The 19,025-nt window shown below is 42.9% G+C and overlaps 2 protein-coding genes across 2 annotated transcripts; one reads left to right on the top strand and one right to left on the bottom strand. All coding sequences in view use genetic code 11, as the record gives it.

Moving 5' to 3' along the window:
- Positions 1 to 478: 478 nt before the first annotated feature.
- On the top strand, positions 479 to 14,455 carry EGR_01758 (26S proteasome regulatory subunit RPN1; the record flags this gene model as incomplete). Its single annotated transcript, XM_024491007.1, has 28 exons — positions 479 to 562; positions 594 to 815; positions 849 to 1,268; positions 1,300 to 1,620; positions 1,709 to 1,911; positions 1,997 to 2,577; positions 2,775 to 3,205; positions 3,498 to 3,666; positions 3,867 to 4,396; positions 5,587 to 5,663; positions 5,694 to 5,816; positions 5,869 to 5,942; positions 6,035 to 6,130; positions 6,312 to 6,478; positions 6,877 to 7,530; positions 7,989 to 8,040; positions 8,309 to 8,689; positions 8,710 to 8,778; positions 8,892 to 9,020; positions 9,310 to 9,378; positions 9,772 to 9,813; positions 10,491 to 10,766; positions 12,214 to 12,286; positions 12,315 to 12,444; positions 12,480 to 12,781; positions 12,822 to 13,039; positions 13,563 to 13,975; positions 14,258 to 14,455. 28 exons carry the CDS (start codon positions 479 to 481, stop codon positions 14,453 to 14,455), a joined length of 6,504 nt encoding a protein of 2,167 aa, XP_024354463.1.
- Positions 14,456 to 17,256: 2,801 nt separating this feature from the next.
- On the bottom strand, positions 17,257 to 19,025 carry EGR_01757 (Sphingomyelin synthase-related protein; the record flags this gene model as incomplete). The annotated part of the gene is made up of 2 exons (XM_024491006.1): positions 17,257 to 17,789; positions 18,260 to 19,025. The coding sequence occupies 2 exons, from the start codon at positions 19,023 to 19,025 to the stop codon at positions 17,257 to 17,259; spliced, it is 1,299 nt and encodes a 432-aa protein (XP_024354462.1).

Genomic DNA, 19,025 nt, shown 5'->3' with positions numbered 1-19,025 from the left:
GGACTGGATTCCCTCTAATACTTTCTAGTTAGGGTTGCTCAGTACTTTTTATGTGTTCCATAAACATTTAATTTTATAGAAAGTAATGAAGTAATGCCCAGCATCACGAAAAAGCTGCTTAATTGGTTTTGCTTTTCTGCACCTCCGCATCAAATACACAGCAGCAGGCGCTATTCGCTATTTTGATTACCGGCCTCAGCTCAAATCATAAAATTGGGGATGGACAAGACTGCACATGTCTTTGTTTTAACTCTGATAATTCAAGTGAAAAGCAGTTACTGGCGCAAAGTTCCCTGCTAGTTCAATTTTTAGTGCCAATACAACAAAGTAACCAGATTTTGATTGTAAACAGTTAGGCTATCAGACGGTAACAACCTACTAATAATAACCTTAAAAAAGAGTTTAAAAAAAAACATTTGTTTGATTGCGCATCCACTGTTCTGCGTTTTCCAAAGGCTGCACATTAGTAATTGGGGCGATGGCTGCCGAAGTAGCATCGAATCATCCTAAGGATGCCGACAGTCTCCTTAATAAGACCAAGGATAATTCGGATGATGATTTGGTCAGTTTTCGCCTTCAGTCATTTTTCGCAGAGCGATGAAGATAGGCAGCTTCGAGATGAATTGTATATGCTCTTACAACGTCTCGAGGAGCCCAATGTTTATTTATACGAGACTGCACTAGAGAGTCTTAAGAACCTAATCAAATCATCAACGACGTCTATGACATCTGTCCCCAAGCCCTTGAAGTTCCTACGTCCCCAATATGCCCGAATTAAAAACATTTATGAAAATATTCAAGACCCTAAGATTAAGGTAACGTAAGTGCATCTACTGAATAGTTCTTAGGCTCTTTGTGCTGAAGTTGTTTCTGTGGTGGGGATGATAACGTATGATAATCCGGACTACAAAACTGACACTTTGAAGTATCGGTTGCTCAGTAAAAAAGATGATATCGGTGTTTGGGGTCACGAGTATGTTCGCCTTCTTACCAAACAGATTGCGGAAGTTTGGGACGAAACAGAAGTCTCTAGTTCGGGGAAAGGGGTTCCGGAAAAAAGCATGAAGCAAAAGGAATACCTTGAGCTTGCGGGAAAAATAATTCCTTACTTGATGGAGCATAATGCTGAATCCGAAGCTATTGACCTTTGCATGGAGATTGAAAATCTGGACTTTTTGGAAAATTACACCACTGAATTGAATTTTCAACGTGTGTGTCTTTATCTCATTAGTTGCACTGCTTACATTCCTGATCCTGACAACGTTAAGGTACGAGTGCTAAGTCTTGAGCAATTCCTAGGTTCTTCGCTGTGCTGAGAATATTTACAGAAAGTATAAGGACCTTGGCAACGCCCTACGTTACGCTCTGCGTTTAAATGACGAATCATTAGCTCGGTCGATCTTCAATGAGGCTGCTTCCCTTCCAACATCAAAATACGGTGCGACTGGAACCGATGTACGTCGGCAGTTGGCCTATTTGCTTGGAAAGCACCAATTTATTGTGCCGTATGACGAGGTTATAGCAGAAGAAGATGAAGACTTGGCTGAAATGCTTGGCAATACCCGCTTATCTGAACACTTTTTATCCCTTGCTAGAGAGCTGGATATAATGGACCCTAAGGTGTGGTTTGCCTTCTTTGTATTACGTTATAGTATAACATCCTTTCCTTCTCGTGAGATGTATCATCTTTTTTCACACTACTTAATAGTTGCCTGAAGATGTTTATAAGCAGCATTTGGAACCGACCCGCTTGACTATGTCGTCGATGCTTGACACTATGCGCACCAACACCGCCGCTTCTTATGTTAATGGTCTGATCAATTGTGGATTTGGGAGAGAAAAATTGATACAGGATGAGGGAAAGGACGGATCATGGCTATCCCGGCAAAAAGACCTAGGCAACTTTCCACTGTTTCGATACCTTTATCTGCCAACTTTATTGCCGATGTTCTTGCATTTTGATATCTGTCTGTTAATTACTTGTAGGGAAAATGAGCGCAGTAGCTTCGCTGGGGTGGGTTATGCTATGGGACGTGGACAGTGGTCTGTCTCAAATCGACAAATATCTTTATGCCGTGGATGACCACACTCAAGCAGGTGCACTTCTTGGTTGCGGTGTGGTGAACTGTGGCGTGAAGAACGAGTGCGATCCAGCCCTCGCCCTTCTCTCCTCTTATGTGGAACACCAGACTGATGTCTTATCTCGAGCTGCTATTATTGGACTCGGAGTCGCCTACGCAGGTTCTAACAAGATGGAAGCCATAAACCACTTGGTTCCAGCCATTCTCGATTCTTCGTCTGGTCGCCTTCAACATGCATGTTTGGCTTCGCTCTCTGCTGGCATGATTGCCGTCGGCTCTATGAACGAAGACGTTACATCAACAATCATCCAGACCATGCTCGAACGCCCAGCTGCTCATTGGAACAACACCTTTAGTAAATTCATGGCCCTAGGTCTGGCTCTTACTTGCCTGGGACGACAAGATGAGGCCGAAGTGATTTTGGCTTCACTGGAAGCTGTGACTGAACCGATGAAATCTATGGCACACATGATGTGTGATGTCTGTGCTTATGCATGTACGTGGTGTACTGTGTATTTTATATCTACTGGCTGCAATTTGCATTTAAATATTAAAGCATGCCGCAATGAATTGTATGGAAGAGGTACTCCAATTCATATTGATAATATGGTTCTCATTGTACATATGCACTCATATTTAGTGTGGAATTGTTGGTTCCACTCATGCCTAATAGCTTCAACTTCTTTATTTTAGGTAGTGGTAATGTTTTAAAGATTCAAAAATTGTTACATATTCTCTCTGAAAAGTATGAAGAGAAAACAGACAAAGTAGACAAGGCTAAATCTACTTCTGCTGGAGCAGAAAAGTCTAAATCTAAGGACCATCATCATCACAAAAAGGATTCGCGCCGGACCGCAGGTAATGCAGGCAATCGCCGAGTGCGTCGTCACGCAAATTCCACTGGCACTAAGCCGTCCACGGAGAGCACTCAAGCAACAACAGAGGAACCAATGCAGGTGGATGAGCAAGCGGCCTCGTCGAACGATGACGCGAATGTTCCTTCTACCTCAACTCAGGGTTTCGACTATCACGCTCACCAAGGCCTTGCTGTTCTAGGCGTCGCCATAATTGCTATGGGTGAAGAAGTTGGCCTGGAAATGGCATTTCGTATGTTTGGTCATTTGGTACGTTTTTAATAACTTTAACCTGATTATGTCCACTTTCCCCATAGATTCATTTTAGGTAGTAATGCCTCGGAGTTGCCTCACTGTGGACTTCATCTCACTTTGGTCGCTCAGTTTTTACCCTAACAGTTCTTTTTAGAGGAAATATTTTATGTTGCCTCTTTTATGATACAGAGCATGTTGGCTTAATACTCTTGAAGAAAACTAAAGGGGCTACTTTTGGTTCTCAACATAAGTGTATCAACAGATTTCGTTATTAGTTACTTTTCACTTACTATATGACTAATTTCAGCTCCGCTTTGGTGAGACACCAATCAAGAGGATCGTGCCATTGGCGTTGGCACTTTGTTACATCTCGAATCCTCAACTTAAAGTTCTGGACACCCTCAGCAAATTTAGTCACGATTCTGATCCCGAGTTATGCTACAATTCCATTTTGGCGATGGGTATTGTCGGTGCTGGTATGTCAAAATTTTCAAAAGAAATGAGCCCAGTATCTTAATGCTTAAGCGTTTTTTGCCGTAGGTTATGCAAACATTTAGGTAATTAGTTTCATTTGGTTGTAATACTTTCAAAGTTGTTTATTGATGTGATCGAGTTTATTATTTGTGGCTTTATCCTGATTTTTTATGAGAATGTCATGGGCTTTCTTTTTATTAAGGTACCAATAGTGCTCGTTTGGCTGCAATGCTTCGTCAATTGGCTGGTTATCATTGCCGTGATCCTTATAATCTGTTTTTGGTGCGTCTTGCACAGGGACTAACACACTTAGGAAAGGGCACTCTTACTCTCTCCCCTTGGCACTCAGATCACGCCCTCTTCCGTCCAGTCAGCTTAGCTGGTCTCCTTACCTTACTTGTCTCCTGCTTGGAGATGAGGATGACATTTATGGGTCGCAGCGATTACCTCATCTTTTACCTGACTCCGGCCATTCAGCCTCGTTTATTGATGACTTTTGATAAGAACTTGAAGCCTCTCACAGTGACTGTTCGTGTTGGCCAGGCAGTGGACGTCGTGGGCCAGGCTGGACGCCCAAAAACCATAACTGGCTTCCAAACACACACTACCCCTGTCCTCCTCGCCCACGGTGAGCGTGCAGAATTGGCAACAGATGAATACGTGCCTGTAACGAATTTGCCCCTCGAAGGCTTTGTCATTCTAACGAAGAATCCTTCCTATGAGAAGCCATCGGTTTAACAACGTTGTGTAGGTACTGTCAGGTTGGCTCATTCTTATTTCTCAGCTTCGCATTTTATGCGCCTTCTTGTTTGCTACTTCGTGTTTACCAACATTACAGTGGTAATTTCCACCGACAAATTGACGGTTTTATCCAACTTGAAGGAAGGAATGTTCCTTTAGGAATATATGAGCGTTGGGTTGTCGGCATTGCCACTTGCCAATTTTTGTCGAACGTGAGATTGAGGTTGGTGTCTGGTGCTGGGGTATTGAATGTAAGGGCTTGTGCACTGTTTTAGGGGTGGTCTAAGATTTTCGTTGTGACGGCTGTAGAGAATGTGGACCTTTGGCAGTGTCTGGCTGCTGATACCTCGTAATCGGGACGAGGATCTTATGTGACTCCTTGGTGCGCGGGTCCTGGTGTGAATGTGACTTGTTCTGCTTCCAAACTGAATCACCCGTGGCCAATTAGCCTTGGAGGGGTACCCGTGCTGGATGATAGGGGTAGTTGGGAGGGTGGGTTCGGTGTTGATGTCTAGAGTTTGCCCGGAGGAGATGGGGGCGGTGTGAAGTGGGTGATTCTGGTGAGTTAGGTTATTTTTTGCGAGGGGCATGGGTACCGCAAACCTCGGAGTACTGAATCGGTACTCTGACCCACACCAGGATTTCCGGTAAATGGATGGCAAATTTCAATGGAATCCTTATCTACGGTATAATACAGGTAGTCTTGTCTGATTTGGCAAGAAATTAGGGAAATAATTTTGACTACAAACTGAAAATGACAAGCAAATGACAAAACTATTTTCATAGCTTAAAACAAAACTAAAATGTTAAAACAAAAATAATTTTCAGCAAAATAACTTGCTTATAAACTTTTCATTTTCACCAATTCCTACTCATGGCTCTATCGTCTAACTTTGTATGTGTCATTATGACTGTGATTGAATACGCGCATTTTGCAAACGGAAAGGCGGTATATATTTGAGGCGCGATTTTGCTTGTTGTATGTTTGTTTTTGTGCGTTTTGAATAGACAGAACTTTTACTTGCATTCGTTTACCCCTTTTTCGGAAATGAAATATAATGATAAGGCTCATACTCAAAAAACGAATAGGAACTATGGGAAATGTGACATTTGCGAGATCGTGTATGCCAGTGAAATGGTAATTCTCCTTCGTAGGCTAGCTATAATGTTTGTTATTCTAGGTTTCTGTGCAGCACATGCTGAGTTTAAAGCACCATAAGCGCTATGAAGCTGTTCAGCGTAGCCTAGGAAATCCTATGTAATGCCCTACCATTTCTCATGGTCTTAGTTCGCACTTCTGCCCTGTTTGTGGGATCGGTGGGATACGAGACATCAAGGCGTGGACTGACCACGTTTGTTCAATTCTGCATTCTTCTAATTTTGGCCAATATATGCAAATATCCAATACCCAGTATGGCTTCTGTTCATCATTTGCTAATGTCTTGCCATTTTCCTCTTCTTAGAAAAATGGCAGTAAAACAGCAAAGAAATGACAAATTGGTGCATAAAAGATTGTTAAACGAGCCACATATTGGAGGTAACTGCTTATTTTTAAGTAATTATCAAATTGTTCTTAAATAAATCTCCACTACATGCTTGGTGTCAGTTACCTATATACTTTCATTGTAGAAAGCTCTGTATCCCTTGCAATGTCTAAGACTCAGCCTGAGGTAATCCTTCAGGATCAAGTTTCATCATCTGGCAGTGGAATCTCCGAAGATCTAGGTATATGATTATTTGTATTATCATCGCCAGTGGATTTATTAGGAAACTTGGCCTCCACCCCTACTTCTAAAGTCGTTCGTCTAAATCTACCTTCCACATCCGGTAGCTCATTTTGCTATACTATCCTAAATCAAACCAACTGTTTTACTCATTAACATTTTTTGTTGCTATGTCGTTGCAGTTGAAAAGGCAGGAACATCACTATCTCGTGAAGAGGTCCCACACACCAATATAGATGACCGAGAATCAAACTGCTATCCGCGTTCCACGGTAAACGAACGGGAGTCACATCATTCAATAAATGATCAATATTCAAATGATGGTTCTCCTTCACCAAACTATTACAGAGTGAGTTGGGAATATTTGCCATTTTAAGAAAGGGTTGAACAATTCGCATTTCCCAAGTATATGTCACAGATCTTTTGTCGTTGCAAAGGTAAGGTTCTCGTTTGTGGTAAATGTGTTAAAAGTGATTTTACAGTTTGTTCCCTAATCACAGCTTCAATAACATTTCGTGCTAAATTTTCTTAAGCGGTGTCATCCATAGTGGTCTATTATATTCACTTGTGCTGTACTGTGAAGTCGTTTTTTAGACTTAAGTGGCTCGAATAGAAAATCGACAATACAAGAAGTTAATGACAAACTTGCATAGAAATCATATACACATGTCTACTTTGACCATTGCATATTCTTGTAGCATTTCGTGTCGGTTTCGTAAATTGGTGACTTCCCGCTCTTTACCACAGATCCCTCTACTTGATTATCGTCGCTCCCGTTACTATCCGGCGTCTCATTCATCTGGAAATGAGCCGCCTGACGTTTACTGGGATCGATCTTCTCACCAAAGAATGAACCGTTTTGATTGCAATAGAACTTATGACTACCACCGCCAGAGCTATCTTGTCAGACACCCTCGACCTTATCGCAGTGGCCGATCATCCATATTACAATCGCATCTCTGTTCACCACGATCTAACTCTTTTGTCAGCAATGAACGACCAAAAATATCATCGGAATCCGACAGAGACAACGCTTCAAGGTCGGACTCTTGGCATACTAGCCAAAAGGAGGCGCCAATGGTGAACACGCGAATATCAGAAAACGAGCTGGCTCGCCAGTCGCCAGAATCCCCAAAATCGGTGCCGCAAAATTCAATGCAGCAAGAATCGGCACAGCACAGGTTGTCTGCACAAGAGGGACCTTCAACAGAGTATTCAGTGTCGGTAATGACGGATCCATCCGCAAGACCTACTCTCTCAGCATTGCCGCCTTCGAGCACTGTTGAGAAAACTCATGAAGTTTGGGAACTATCCGAGGCTCTGGATAAGCTAAGGCAGCAACAACATACCCTCACACACTACATTCGACAATTGAAGTATATTCGACAGCAGGCAAGTTTTGTCTGCGTTTTGACAGATTTGATATGTATGTAATGAGCCACAGGCATTAAGTTGGTTTATGCTTTGTCTTCTCGGATAACATGCAGGTGAAGTCGATCCGTCAGTCAGTCATTTACCGCCGTTTTGAGAACGAACTTTTGATGTCTTTTCAGTACAGCATTAATAAGCCATTAACCCTCCAGGTGTTTTATATATTGCATTAAGCTGGATATCATTTTAGTGGCTAGCTTACCCATAGCTTTATACAGTGTCATTTTGAGAATCGGATTCAACTTTGGTCCTTATTTCATATGCAGCTTTTGTACTATCAACCACTTTGCTTTTTCGCTGTTATAACTAAATATAATGTTTGACAGTAACACTGGCATCGACTTAGACAACATGATGCGATTTGCATTATAACTATATATACGTTTTCCACATTTGTCAACTTTTTCTATTTGAGTTATTTATTGTAGAAAAGTGAAGAGAAGAGGCTTCTCAGGAAACGACGCTCAGCTCTTCTTCGAGGTGATTTTCTTGTGCTAACGACCTGTTACTTCAGACGGAACTAAATGGCAATTATTGGTGTTCAGTCCTGTTACTAAAGTCAAATCTGGTAATCATTCAGGTTTCTGTTATTATTAGAACTGCTATTCTTTCACCGAACGCCATTTACCTTATGATCGTACTTGCGGTATCACAGGCAGGACCTTATGCATGCCCTCTAATCAGATCTGATTGTAGCTCTTAATTCGTCGCATAAGCTTGCTTAATTACTGATGCCTTTCTTCCCTAGAAATGAATCTGTCAGATTCCCAGGCCGAAACCGGTTCTAGTGATGAATTCAATGACAACACCGCAGATGGGTTAGGTCCAATTGAAACGGTAGTGGAGGGTCATAACTTTGGAGAAGTAGTTGTCAGCGCCAGTGGTGCCACCTCTAAGGTCGTTCCCTCTGCTCCTGAAATCGTCGATGAGGCACGTGACCAGAGTAGACCCTATCGTCAACCGCCTCTGTCGTCCGTCGCGGAGGTGATGCTTGATAATGTTACTTCGAGCGCGTCAGTGGTGACGACGGTACTGCCAGCATCCGGACTCTCAGGTGCCTGTACAAACTCTCCACATTTCATATTCTTTTCCCCGTTTATGGTTGTTGTTTTTCTGTATAAAAATGACAGTAACCTAGGTGATTTTTAGTACCAGGCAAGCGTAAAGTGAAAATTAGCATATTCATAGCCGCCAACAACTACGAAGGGGTGCATTCAGGTACGACGCTTTCATTTGGCATTATCACAATTCTGGTGTTCATCATTTGGTTCATATTTATCTTTATGATATATTACTAGTTTTTTAAATGAATTTCAAATCGTATTTTTTAGCTGAAGGCGGTAATGAGACTTTTACTTCGGATGGACCCGAGTTGCCTATGCTACCGACAAGGTCAAGGAAACATTCTAGTCAGTCTGACCAAACTCCTTCGGTCTCTGCTGCTGCTGCTGCTGTCAAAGGTTGTAATCCGAGTTGTGCTTCTGGCATTCTTTTGAAGATCTCTGTATTAATTCACTTCAGTATCACACTCACCAACTTTGTTTAAGTACTGCGTCAATGCGCCATTCCCCCAAAGTACCTGATACCAGGGCTCGCAATATTCACGAGTATTTTACTGTATTTCCGTAGGTTGCACTTACAAACATTAGGAATTACTTGATTCAGTGCTTCTTGGGGAACTGGTTGGATTCGTTATTTCTGTAATCAAGCGTGTCACCAAATCGTGTGCTTTTGCCCATCTGTTCCCAGCTCCCCCAGAACAGCTGCTTGAAAAGGATTCTATGGTTCCACGAGGGGGCCGACGGCCCCGACGCAAAAGTGAGCTCGAGCATTTCAAGTAGATAACAAAATGTTTTCCAATGCCTTTATCATTTAACTTTTGTATTACTCTAGTTCATATTCCGATTCTCCCTGGGTACATTTTTCATGAAAGATGGCCGTTTACAAGCCCTAATGACTACTTGCATTCGGTTCCGGGTTTCTTTATCAAGTCTTTTTTTGAAACAATATTTAGGCCTATCACTGCTTTATTTGGTTGTAACTTTTTAGTCTTCAAAAATGTGTTTGTTGGCACTATTGCCTTTGCATAAACATCTTTGGCTCTTGTAACTGCTGTTTACCGACTTAGCTGCATTTAATTAATCGAATGGAACGCGTTAATGACGTATCTTCTCCTATCCCTGAAACCAATGTGTTTAATGCATCTTTTAGATCCAAGGAATGTGGTCTCTGCAAGGCGTTCATCCAGAAGAAGTGAGTCACCTGCACACAGCATTGCAGTTTGGGAATATCAAATGAAAATTTCCCCCCTCCCCTCCCTCCCTTCCCCAAGCGCTACATTCCGTTTGCCTAAGCATGTATATTAGGCGTCTCCACTGATATGAGCTTCAAAGTGGAGGGCATTATGTGTAATAATGTTTTGCGGGTTGAATTGCCATGCAAACTGAGCTCAGCCAGTAACGTTTCCAACTTGAGCAATGCCCTCTGAGATGTTAATCAAAATATAGGTGGCTGCGACATACATAGTCGTTTGCAAAAACCTTAATTGCGAATTAGCTCCCAATACCACTCATTGTTGGGGAAATCAAATCTTCCTCATTGAAGGCTAAATTTCTACCCACCGCAGCGATGACTTTGTCAATGCTAAACGACAGTTAACGTTTTTTTGACTAGTTTTGTTGAATAATTTCTGAAGAAATTCGATCGGACTCTACTAAGTGCAGGCACTTTAGCCATTTGTGTGAACTTTCTGTGGAGAAGATGAGTTAAAAGGATTGCAATGCATGTCATTTTTTAATCAAATTGCAGCTGAGATGCTGCATGCGTTTTTATCAACAGCACGATAAACACATCTGTTGTTCAATGTGGATGACTTCCTGAATGCACGTGATGCATGCTTGTTTTGTGTTTTTTTTTTAAATTTGTTAAAGAAGCTGCGGCAAAGCATCAATCTCAGACTCCGACCCCTTCCAATGCTACAAAGAGAAGAAAAGTAGCGCAAGATCCTCCAGCAGTGGAAGTAACATCGGAAACATTCCAGCAGACTCGTGATGGAAAAGCAACAGAAGCAGAATCGGAGTCTGGCGTGGATCCAACACGCCTCCGTTGGGTACGCCAGTTGCTAAGTCACCCGCAGAGTCGAGTCTACACTTTCGCTGAGCTCGATAAACTCGTCATCGACATTGTCAATAGCGCTGCCCCTTCAAGTGGGTCTCAGTCCATGTCTAGTGCTGATTGGTCACTTTTGTCCATTCTTCCCGATCTTGTTCTTGCTAATCTCTTTTGCTCTTTTAGAGTCTTCGAAACAAGCTTCGAATCAGTTTTAGCCATTTGCGATTTTAATTGCATTTATGTATTTCAATACAATATGTACACATATTTGTACTTCTTGGACAGTGCCGAGGTGAACGTACGTTTTTGATTAAATTTAAACCGATAATCGGGGCTCGGTCTAAAGCTAATTAGTCGACTTTTCGGTCCGCCACCCCCTAATTCCCCCTTGAACTTCGAGCGGCCAGCCGGTGGGTACTTGGATGCGGTAATTCCGCGGATGTTCGGGCTTGTAACTCAAGGCCGCCACTTTACTCGCGATAGGGGCAATCGTTCTCGCCCTGGTTCATGCACTACTGGTTGTAGAATATCGAACACGGATGAAGTGATTGGTCTAATCTTTAGCTCTAAGTTTGCACTTGGTTTGCTAGGCAATATGTGAGGTGCATTTTAGCACTCGAGGGTATCGCTGAATGCTTAGGAGTAAGAGTACTGTGTGGCTTAGATTGTAAATTCTTCTGATATGCAATACTTTTATGAGTGGTGTCCAAGTTCCCTCAAATCAGCGGTAAAGCCAGCTTCATAGGCCGAATAAGGTATAAGTTGTACCATCTCATGGAATAGTTAAGTCGTTAGGCATCATTATTCGTGTTAGACGGGTATTACTACAAGCAGGGCGGTCCTTACTATTACTAATTTTCACTAATGAGTGCATGGGACAATATGTCTCTACCTTGACGGGTGAATAAATATTGGTATTAAGGTAACAGGTCAGAATAGCTGCTAACTATAAAATGCCTGTTTTGTGCTTGTTCTATGCTTTGGAAGTAAGCTAAAAATGAAAAAATAGCAAAAACTGAATGCTGGCTTTGACCGATGTTAATGATGTTATTGATGGAGCAGGATTAAGTGGGTTCACGGAATCTAGTCATAACTTAGCCTGTCACCTCCACCTAAGTCTGGTTTGGGAATAAAATGAACAGTATCGTTAACGCATACAAGGCGAACGCTTACGAAGTCATTCACTTCAAATTGAGTAAGAATTTCTAGATGTTTTCTAAAGTTGCTCTTTAGCGGAACTGGCTCTGTGATTTACCACAAGTCACTTGGCGCTATATAAAACTTCAAACTATCCCCTTAATCAAATCAATTTCGATAGTTTGCTTTACACTGCATACATTTGCTTTATGTGCTATCGTGAGGTTGTTTTTCACGTATTCTTTTGCTGTATCACTGTTTTTAACTTACTTGAATTTAATTTGTGTTCTAGTTGTTTATGTCATTCATTATGCTGCATGTATTTGTACAAATACTTACTAAAGTATTCAATTCCTGTTCTTGTTTATTGGGAAGTAGCTTGATGTTTTTTCACACCCTCATTAGTCAGAGAAAAGGAGGACCTGGATTCGGAGGAGTCTTTTATGCCAGAAATGACACACCAGGTTTTTGGCGAAAGGTAGGTTTTCAAATTTATGCCTTATTAGTGTCAGCGAAATAATATTCGGCTATAAAGATCCTAATATCACCATTGCTTACATGGCCGGAAGCCTTTCTACTTTTGTCGATATTAAATATTCAGAGAAGATATCTCAATCGATTTCTTGTGGAGTTGAGGTATAGTGGGTCACCTCTTTTATTTGTCTCTTTAGCCCGATGATATTCTAAAATCTTTGAAAAATGTATACACACAAGGCATTTGCACTGAAAGGGTGGATTTCTTGGACACATTCGAGGGAGAGTTGAAGTTCAAGCCGTTCGGTAGTTTGCAAACTGCTTACACGATCAACAGAGATGGACAGTCCCGCGAGTTTGTGGTGTATCGTGTTGATCACTCGGCACCCGATTTTGAAGCTTTTTCCAAGTATCTTTTGCGCATGGAACCCTTCCTTCTGTTCTTTGTTGACGAATCATCGTTCGTTGATTTGGATAACCGGTGGAGTTTCTACATACTGTAAGGCGCTTGTGTATGCTTAAGCCGGCCACTTTAATAGGTACGAGAAGTTTAGTTCTGCGAGCTCCTCAAACATACGTTTCGCGTTCGCTGGCTATGTGTCAGTTTACAAGTTCTATGCGTATCCAGAACACGTTCGGCCTAGATTGAGTCAGATGCTAATTCTGCCTCCCTTCCAGAAAATGGGTCACGCTACCCGACTTCTCGAAACGGTTTACAAAGACCTAACTCCTCTGACAGAAGTTATTGACATTACTGGTAAGATTTAAGCAGATATTTTTGTTACGTCTTAAGTACTAACCTGAGAGTCGCGGCATCATTTTGGTTAAAACCACTTGATTATCCTCACACGCGGGGGTTTTCTGTTGTTTTGAGTTTTTATTAAAGATTAGTGGTACTTTTAATTGCTATGCCAAATATCTTTGTTCAACTTATGTTAGCCTTCTCATTTCGCCTAAATAAAACTTTTTGTTCATCGACGACAATACATATGATGGTGACCAGTTTTGTTCAAGGGCCACGTGTCTGTTTCTAACACAATTAGAAGCTATAAATGCGGTGCAATGCTTTTTCTTCTAATTAAACAGAATAAAACCCACCCCGTTTGTTGTGAAGTGTAAGTGAGATGTATACTGCAATTGTGCGTAAATGAAAGGTGCTCCACCCCGGTTCTATTATCTAAAGCCAAAATTTGACAGTGAGTTGAATTCATTCCCTCTTATGAGCGAGGGCGAGGGCCAGGGATGCGGGACTGACTAAGCCGTTCATTGACGTGTTTCAGTGGAAAGTCCCTCAGGTGATTTAACTCGGCTGCGCGACTATCTGGATAGCAAACGCTGCCTGGAGCTAGCCGATTGTGTAAAGATTCTCAAGGAGGTGAAGGAGACTGTGGAAACGGCGGTGGCGGGGACCAACGAAGCGGTACCAGCTGCAGAAGAGGAGGCAAAAGATGCAGAAGAGGCGGCGCCATCCAGCACCAAGCGCAGACGCCTCAGTGTCACTCCAGCGGAGACCCGCAGCATCAACGCGGCCAACAGCTTCTATAAGGTGGTGCGACAGCAGCTCAAGTTGTCACGTACGCAGTCACGTCGCGTCTACCAAATTCTTCTCTTCTTCCTCCTCACCCACAACAAGCCTGAGGCTGTGGAGGCCTATCGCAAGGCTCTTCTCAAGCGTACTCGCATTGTCAACGGTGTAGGCCTTTTCCTCTCTCTATATAGATACAGGCAAAATCTTGCATCTCATGGAAATTCTCTCTTTTATGATGAATTTGCCACCGTCAGTATCAAGTTAGTGCTAGCTTCAATTTTATGCCCGTGTAAGCTATTTGATGTTTTTTTGTCATTGCAGTTTGTTCTGCTTTAAGAGAGGGAGTTACGCGTTTTTAACAATTTGGTCTTATTTGCTTTCTGCTACGGTTGTAAAGTTGCATTCAACACCACCCAGATAATGCTTATCGCCACCGTTTGCTTTCAGCGACCTCGTTTGGCTTCGTCATCATTTGCGCCAATAATGAATCGACACAATTTGATCACTGACCTTTTTAACGAAGAATACGAACGCGAAGTGGCGCAGCAGGTGGAAACAGAGTTAATTGCCTACAAGAAGATCGCAGAGAAGTTGGAGGCAGCTGTCCGGGTGGGCGAGGTGGATCTCAAGTGTCTTGTTGACTGACCCTTCGTCCTCCCCCCATCTCCCCCTCGCATTTATCGTAGCCCTTGACGCCTCACTTCTATCATGACGCTTTTTATACACAATAAAGTTTGTTGAGATTATCATAGCTTTCACCTCGGTGACGAATCAAATTTGCAAGGAGCGTTCAATTCAGATTGGGTGCTGCTGTGGCGATTCCGCAGTCAGTAGTACGTGACGAGTGCTTTTTTTTCTATTATTCGGCGCTCAGGCATGGCTCATCAGGATAATGGGCAGCGGTGGCAGTGTATGCAACAGCGCATAGTAATGGTGGAGTTTCTTGTTAAAGGGGACATAAAACCTATGCCAACGTCTGGTAACCGAAAAGCCGGAGAAGAGAAAGGCTTGTTGGTAGCGCCAAGCCACCCAAAGATAGTCTACTTGTCCTTTTGTAAGTGGCAAATTTTGCCGTCTCTACAGAGAGACTCATCGGCAAATTAAGCGTCGATCGGACGCTCAGGATGAGGCAGATACTCCACTAGTTTAATGCTCACAGCTGGGACCTTAATATTTCAAGCTTACAGACAAGCATTTTCAAAAAGTTTACAGTCTTGAGTCGCATCCACCGGTGTGGGTTTTAAGTGTAGCGAGGACTATGTCTACAGACAGATTTGGTTTCCAACACCCATCGTGGCTTTCTCGGTTTCCCGGCTGGCTCATTAGAAGCCCTTTTAAGAATTTTGGAGTATTTTTCGGTCTCTAAATCGTGGCGTGTGTGCGTAGTGAACACACCAGTGCATGTGAATGCGCCTTGGAAGAAAATGCATTGAATGTGAAAATGGTCTGGGTGTTAGGTTTACGGGGGCGCATACGTTTGCCGGGGGCTGTTAAAGCACTTAAGCACTTCGATTTTCAAAATCGTGCTCTCTAAGTTAGTCCTACGATGCAACGTCCCGATGTCAGAGCAGTGAAATCCTACACAATTAATATCACTAAATTACGTTACAGTTCCTTCCTTTAAAACATGCCTTTTTGTGTGATAATCCATGAATGAAATTCGACACACTGGTTTGGTTATAAACGATTTGCCAATTCAGCTGCAGCATATTTGGCGCATACAGTGGCACAGTAATCAAATCCAGAAGGCCCAACGCTCTGTTTTATCAATATCCTGTTCTGTGATGTAGTTTGTAGAAATGATGGCGCCGTATACCGTCTTGCCGGAGTGTTTTTTAATAAAATTAGAGAGTTATCCCAACTAATAGCTGTCTACCTCCCAAGACAAGGTCTATTCTTGATTGCACACCTAGGTAGTTCCTTGCTGTTCCAAGGATGCTAGAGTAAATTCAGATGGGTGTTGTTAAGACTCCCTTGGCCTTTTTGGGTAGCCAAAATCTTGAAGATGAGGTTTTAGATTCGGAAGTTGTTATTTAGGTTAAATGTAAGGTTGTTTTCGATGCATGCAGTTTTGATGCATGAAGAAAAAGTCGTTTCCCACTAATGGTGCATTACCACATGTTTGAGGAGGGGAATGCTGTTCCTCCTACCAGGGTATATACTTCACAGCAAAATGATAAATCTCTCATGTTTCATGGTTCGTAAGCAGCCACTGACTTGTGCATACTTATAGCAAGGCGCAAAGATCCCATGATGTTTACTTAGCATCTGCTTCGTGGCCGTGTTCACCACTATAACCTTGGGAAAAAAACATTCTGTTGCACAGACGTCAGTATTGCATCCTTAGTGGGGCTCAACTACAGCAGCAAAAGGCCAGATTGTGTGAAAATATGGTACTCTACTTACTTGATCCAACGGGCTTCATGAACCCCTGGTCAGCATCCAGAGCACACGGCCGAAAGTGCCTAGTCACGTGCCCGAGTCATAGCTAATCGCAACACTACAACCAAGCGTGATCAGGCATTAATAAAACTTCCACCAACTCCTCCTTGGTGGTTCAGCCGTTTAAGGTCACTCGATCGTCACGAGTGTTCCGACTAGTTGTTGCGAAATAACACACGGATGTGTGTGCTGTAGCCGTCGACAAGATCAGTCCGCTTGCGCGCGTACCATCACGTTTGAAGCTTCGTCCACTCACATCTAATTTTTTTAAAACGGCCTCCTTGACCTTAAAAATCTCAACTCAAATAAAATTCGTCAAAGCAGGAGACAATGCCATCTGAAGTTCTAGATGAAAAAAGAATAAAGTAATGATTAGATTAGGCGAGAAACAATCCCGGACAAGTACTCAGTAAAGTAAAGGAATGAAAGTGCGCAATAACGGTACGTGCTGTCTTCCTTTACGCTGTTCATGACTGTGAGGGTCATTATGTGAAACGCAATAAGGGCAACTCCATGCGCACTTACACATTAGTCAGAATAAGGAAACCGGTTACTTAAACTGTGAGAACCCAAATGCTACTGAATCCTACATATTGCCAAGGTATTTCAAAAGGATACAAAGAGCAAAGTTAACAAGTAAAAACGTAGATTAAGAAGCGTAAATTTTATGCAGCCATCACCTCAAGTTGGTATGAAATCTGCATATGGCTGAAAGGAAAACCACATACGATGATCAGAGAAACAGTTGCAACAATGCACAACTCAGTAATTCCAGTAAAATACCCGTGCTACGCTCCCACAGCAGAATACAACCAAAACAAGGGACTTGTAAAGGAGAAGCCCACAAAAAAGACAATTTCAATAAGGCTTTTCGTAAGATGCAAAAATGCATTCACATACCCACTCATCATAACCAAATAACTGGTACTCAAAGGAAAGGGATACGTCAGAGGGGTTAAGAAAGATAATTAAAAGGCCACAAAGTTAAGTGTGAGTGGGTGCAGTTACTCGTGCTTCTCGTTCTGCGCAGGAGAGGCGGGAACGGTGACAGGAGAGACTGATGGGGCGACAGAGGTGGAGGAATGAGCAGTGAAGCAGAGCGAGACGGCTGCCAGCGGTGCCGCAATCCACCGAAAATGGCGTTTTCGCAAAAGACGCACAGCCTGGCGCAGCGGATTGGAAAACTCGTGAGGCACCGTACCACGCACATCCGATTCGAAGAAGGTGAGGAGAGGAAACCAAATCTGAGCACGTCGCATGTCACAATGGAGGAGGTGGTGGTTGTTGGCCTGCCAGTGGTAGTAGAGGAAGAGACGCGAGGTAATATAGATGGCAACAAAGACATCGATGGAATAGTGCTCGTGCGCTGCTAAGATGAAGAAGACCCCGAAGACGTTGAGCACCCAAGTGAAGTTGTGCAGGCGGTTCAGGCGGCAGGGTGTGTATTCAGTAATAAAGAAGTTGAGCATTGTTATTACGGTCGTGTGTCCGCTGAACATATAGTCACCGCAGGTTCTCACTCCTCGCAGAGTCATGCCTGGTGTAGTAGAAGTGGCTGCGCATTACTTTCCCGTTCAAAAAGCATCGATCAGAATCGAGATATCTACTGACTTCATATTATGGATCACTTAAAGTTACTCACTCAAAGAAGAGAGAATATTTGGCAATAGTTCCACCATAAATATTAGGAGAATAGTCACACTACCATTCCGATGGCGATAAACACAGCGCAACAGGCACAGTTGTCACAAGACACAAATGAATGTTCAGGCGAAAATTTATAGAAGAAATAAGAAGTCTAAGTAGCAGTAAAACCACTTTTGTAAATACCTTGAATGTGTAGGAGGTTTAAAAACGTTCCAAATCGCTAAGTACAACATCAAATTTTGTCAATACTGTGCACGTGAACAAGCAGAGGATTGTGCAAACTGTGGCAAAAATATTAATACCATCTTAACCACAGGCATCGACTTCCTTGGTAGTTTCTAGTAAAGTGGAGACGCATACCCATTCCAAACCAAATTTCAGCGGCCCGTGCAAACTTTTCCCGATAGGAGTCGAAAACGAAGGGCCGACACTCAGTCAGGAGATGCTTTCCAGGCACACTCAGCGAGGTAATAATCATGGTGATAGAGCGCAGTAGGAAGACGGTTCCCAGAAGCGAGCAGTAGCGACGGAAGAGAATGAGGCGATGTTTGTGGAAGAAGAGGACAGTAAACCAAATAAGGCATAGACAGAGAGCAATCAGTTCAGCCGCCTCGAATGCCCAGGGGATGTACGGCAGGTTGTCCAGCAGGATGTCTGGAAGTGGGGGATACTTGGATATATCAGGCAGGCGCTCATGGGCTAGAACCATGACGAAAGAGGTGACACCGAGGGAAAGAAAGGCATAGATGGCACTGATAATGACTTTCCAAATCTTTGGTTTCAATTCACAAATTGGGGAGTCAGAGAAGAATCGGCAGGACTCAGAGTAATGGGAGTAGTCTAAATCACCCCCAGAGAGGATATCCAAACAGGAACAACAAGAAGTTTGGTGTCGAGAACGCCATACGTCGATTAAAAAAAGGAGCTTTTTGAGAATACCCACTTTAGCGACGCCCATCTCACGAAGGTCATTTACTGTAAGCATCGCAAAAGTGAAGCCATCGACCATGTGTTGCTCAAAAAGGAAGCGTGTTTCGGCATCGACACCTTGTGATTCGAGCCAGTAGAAGAAGGCTGCAGGTGATTCGTTGATGAGACACTTTGCATCGTGCGTAGGTCCACTCAT

This window comes from Echinococcus granulosus, assembly GCF_000524195.1.
Source record: "Echinococcus granulosus chromosome Unknown EG_S00007, whole genome shotgun sequence".
Taxonomy (NCBI): domain Eukaryota; kingdom Metazoa; phylum Platyhelminthes; class Cestoda; order Cyclophyllidea; family Taeniidae; genus Echinococcus; species Echinococcus granulosus.
This window is presented reverse-complemented; position numbering and strand designations above follow the sequence as displayed.